General features: G+C 39.3%; 1 protein-coding gene across 2 annotated transcripts; it reads right to left on the bottom strand.

Annotated features, from left to right (window-relative positions):
- Positions 1-207: 207 nt before the first annotated feature.
- Positions 208-1767, bottom strand: LOC130498376 (uncharacterized). Of its 2 annotated transcripts, none has more exons than XM_056991700.1 (2): positions 1454-1767; positions 208-1363 (listed from the first exon to the last, which is right to left on the bottom strand). In XM_056991700.1, the coding sequence occupies exons 1-2, from the start codon at positions 1728-1730 to the stop codon at positions 237-239; spliced, it is 1404 nt and encodes a 467-aa protein (XP_056847680.1). In that variant the 5' UTR covers positions 1731-1767; the 3' UTR covers positions 208-236. The 2 variants fall into 2 exon arrangements, with proteins under 2 accessions (XP_056847680.1, XP_056847681.1); XM_056991701.1 differs by having other exon boundaries at positions 222-1363; positions 1538-1767.
- Between the last annotated feature and the right edge of the window lie 267 nt (positions 1768-2034).

The following is a 2034-nucleotide window of genomic DNA, read 5'->3' as shown; positions in this document are numbered from 1 at the left end:
CTGCCTCCACATCTATCATACGGTTACTCGTATATAGAACCTTGACCTGCTGCTCATTATTGTAAAATAGGGCCAAACCACCACTCTTCCCAACCGGGTCCACCGTAACCAAATTATCATAACCAAAATGTGATTGAAAACCATTGACAAACGCAAAATCTTGCTTTGTTTCAGATAAAAATAAAAAATCAGGTTTATATTTGTACCAAATTTCCCGGAGGTAACTTATAGTCCATTTACTTCCCATGCCACGACAATTCCAACTGAGTACTTTCATAAAAAATATTATAAAGTAAGCTCCATCGAGCCAAGACTTGTGGAGGTAATGATCTCCCTTTATCCCTTATTCTTGATCCCAACAACCGTAACCATATTAAGATAATCCAATTCCAACCTTGCACACTGCTCATGTCTAATGAACTTATGAAAAACCGCCAGCAAACACACACAGCTTCCTTGTTCCCTGCAGAAAAAATAAATACCACATTCTGGTATAATTGTTTAATCTCCATTGTATCCATAGTAACCAAACGAACGTCAGCAACCAAAGATTCCATCTTCCTTTTATACAAGCTTAGTAGAACTTCCAAGCACCATAATACGCTTATTTTTCTCTCTGATTTACCAAAATTATTCTTTTCTCCCCCAAGACCAATATAAAATTTCATTTGACTGAAGCAAATTACATACCTTTGACCTTGTTTGCTGCTTGCCAATTTAGTCCATAGTACCCATCGCTTACACACTTGAACCAGATTCCATTGTAAACCCATCATACCACATAACGCACTTTGACCAGATACCATAATACCAATTACAATTAAACCCAAAACAACCATTTTATTCCTTAACCGTAACTCACGATTATAACAAGCAAGCAAAAGAAGGCCAACACTATGCCTAAACAACCTTAAAACCAGCAACAAGAAAACGCTCACAGAGCTTATTACTAAAGGAAAAAAATTGCAAAACACCAACAACACACAGGACATCACTTCACTGCTCTCCACTGGATATAAAATCATGAAGAAGATCGGGTTTGAAGGGCCCTTATCCTCTTTCTTTCTTGTGACTTTTCCCTGCTTCTTTCCTACCTTACCCTGAACCTTTTTCCTTGGTGATAACACTGCCTGGACAAACAGTTTCTTCGAAGTTCCTACCGCCAGCGAGGTTGGCTTAAACAAAGCTTTGCGAGTTCCTTTCTTCTTCTCCTCTTCCCCGCCTGCTATGTTCTGAGCACCCGGTTCCATAACCCCATCATTGTCCACTTGTAAAGTATCCAATTCCTCCATCTCACCATCAGTTAGATTTTGAAATTCCTCATCACCTGCAATGAACTCTTCATTTCCCTCCAAGAGGATATCTGAATCATCAAAAACCATAACCTCATCATCTAAAGTATTTTCTCCTACTTCCATCACTTCCTTAGCTATCTCTAGCTTACCATCCTTACCCACAACATCTGCATCGACGCTTTCCTTTCGGATCTGCCGATTGTGTGAGCATGATTCTGTTTTAATGAGAACAAAATTCATACCTTGATTTCTTGAGAACCCCAATCTCGCCTTTGATTTCCTTAGTATCCCTCTTCGATATAATCCTTGTTGATCTCGCCGGATCTTATTGCCCAAAATTCTTTGTTGTTTCTGAACCTTCCCGATCCTGTAATTGATACCCCTGCGAATCCATAACTCCCTGCGTAAACCCGGATCCCAGCCTTGAAAGCTCATCAAACCCTAGTTTGCAGAAATCGTCGTCATTTCTTTGTTCATCATTAGATAAAAAAACGCATATTATAGCTTTTTGATTTAAGAATGCAAAAACAAATGAAACTAAAAATGCAATAAAAGAGACAAGGATAGATATGACCTGATGCTGAAGGAACTTCAGCTCTGATACCAGAAATGATACAAGCCTAAGCTATCAAAGGCTGTATAACTCTTAGTACAAGAGAGAATCGATCTAGCACAAGGGGTGATCCGGATGGACTGATCTAATCAACCAAAAGGATCTGGACAGGAAAGGCTGGATGGA

The sequence above is a fragment of the Raphanus sativus genome, chromosome 8 (genome assembly GCF_000801105.2).
Source record: "Raphanus sativus cultivar WK10039 chromosome 8, ASM80110v3, whole genome shotgun sequence".
Taxonomy (NCBI): domain Eukaryota; kingdom Viridiplantae; phylum Streptophyta; class Magnoliopsida; order Brassicales; family Brassicaceae; genus Raphanus; species Raphanus sativus.
Note: the sequence above shows the minus strand (reverse complement) of the source record. Positions and strands in the feature narration are given on the sequence as shown.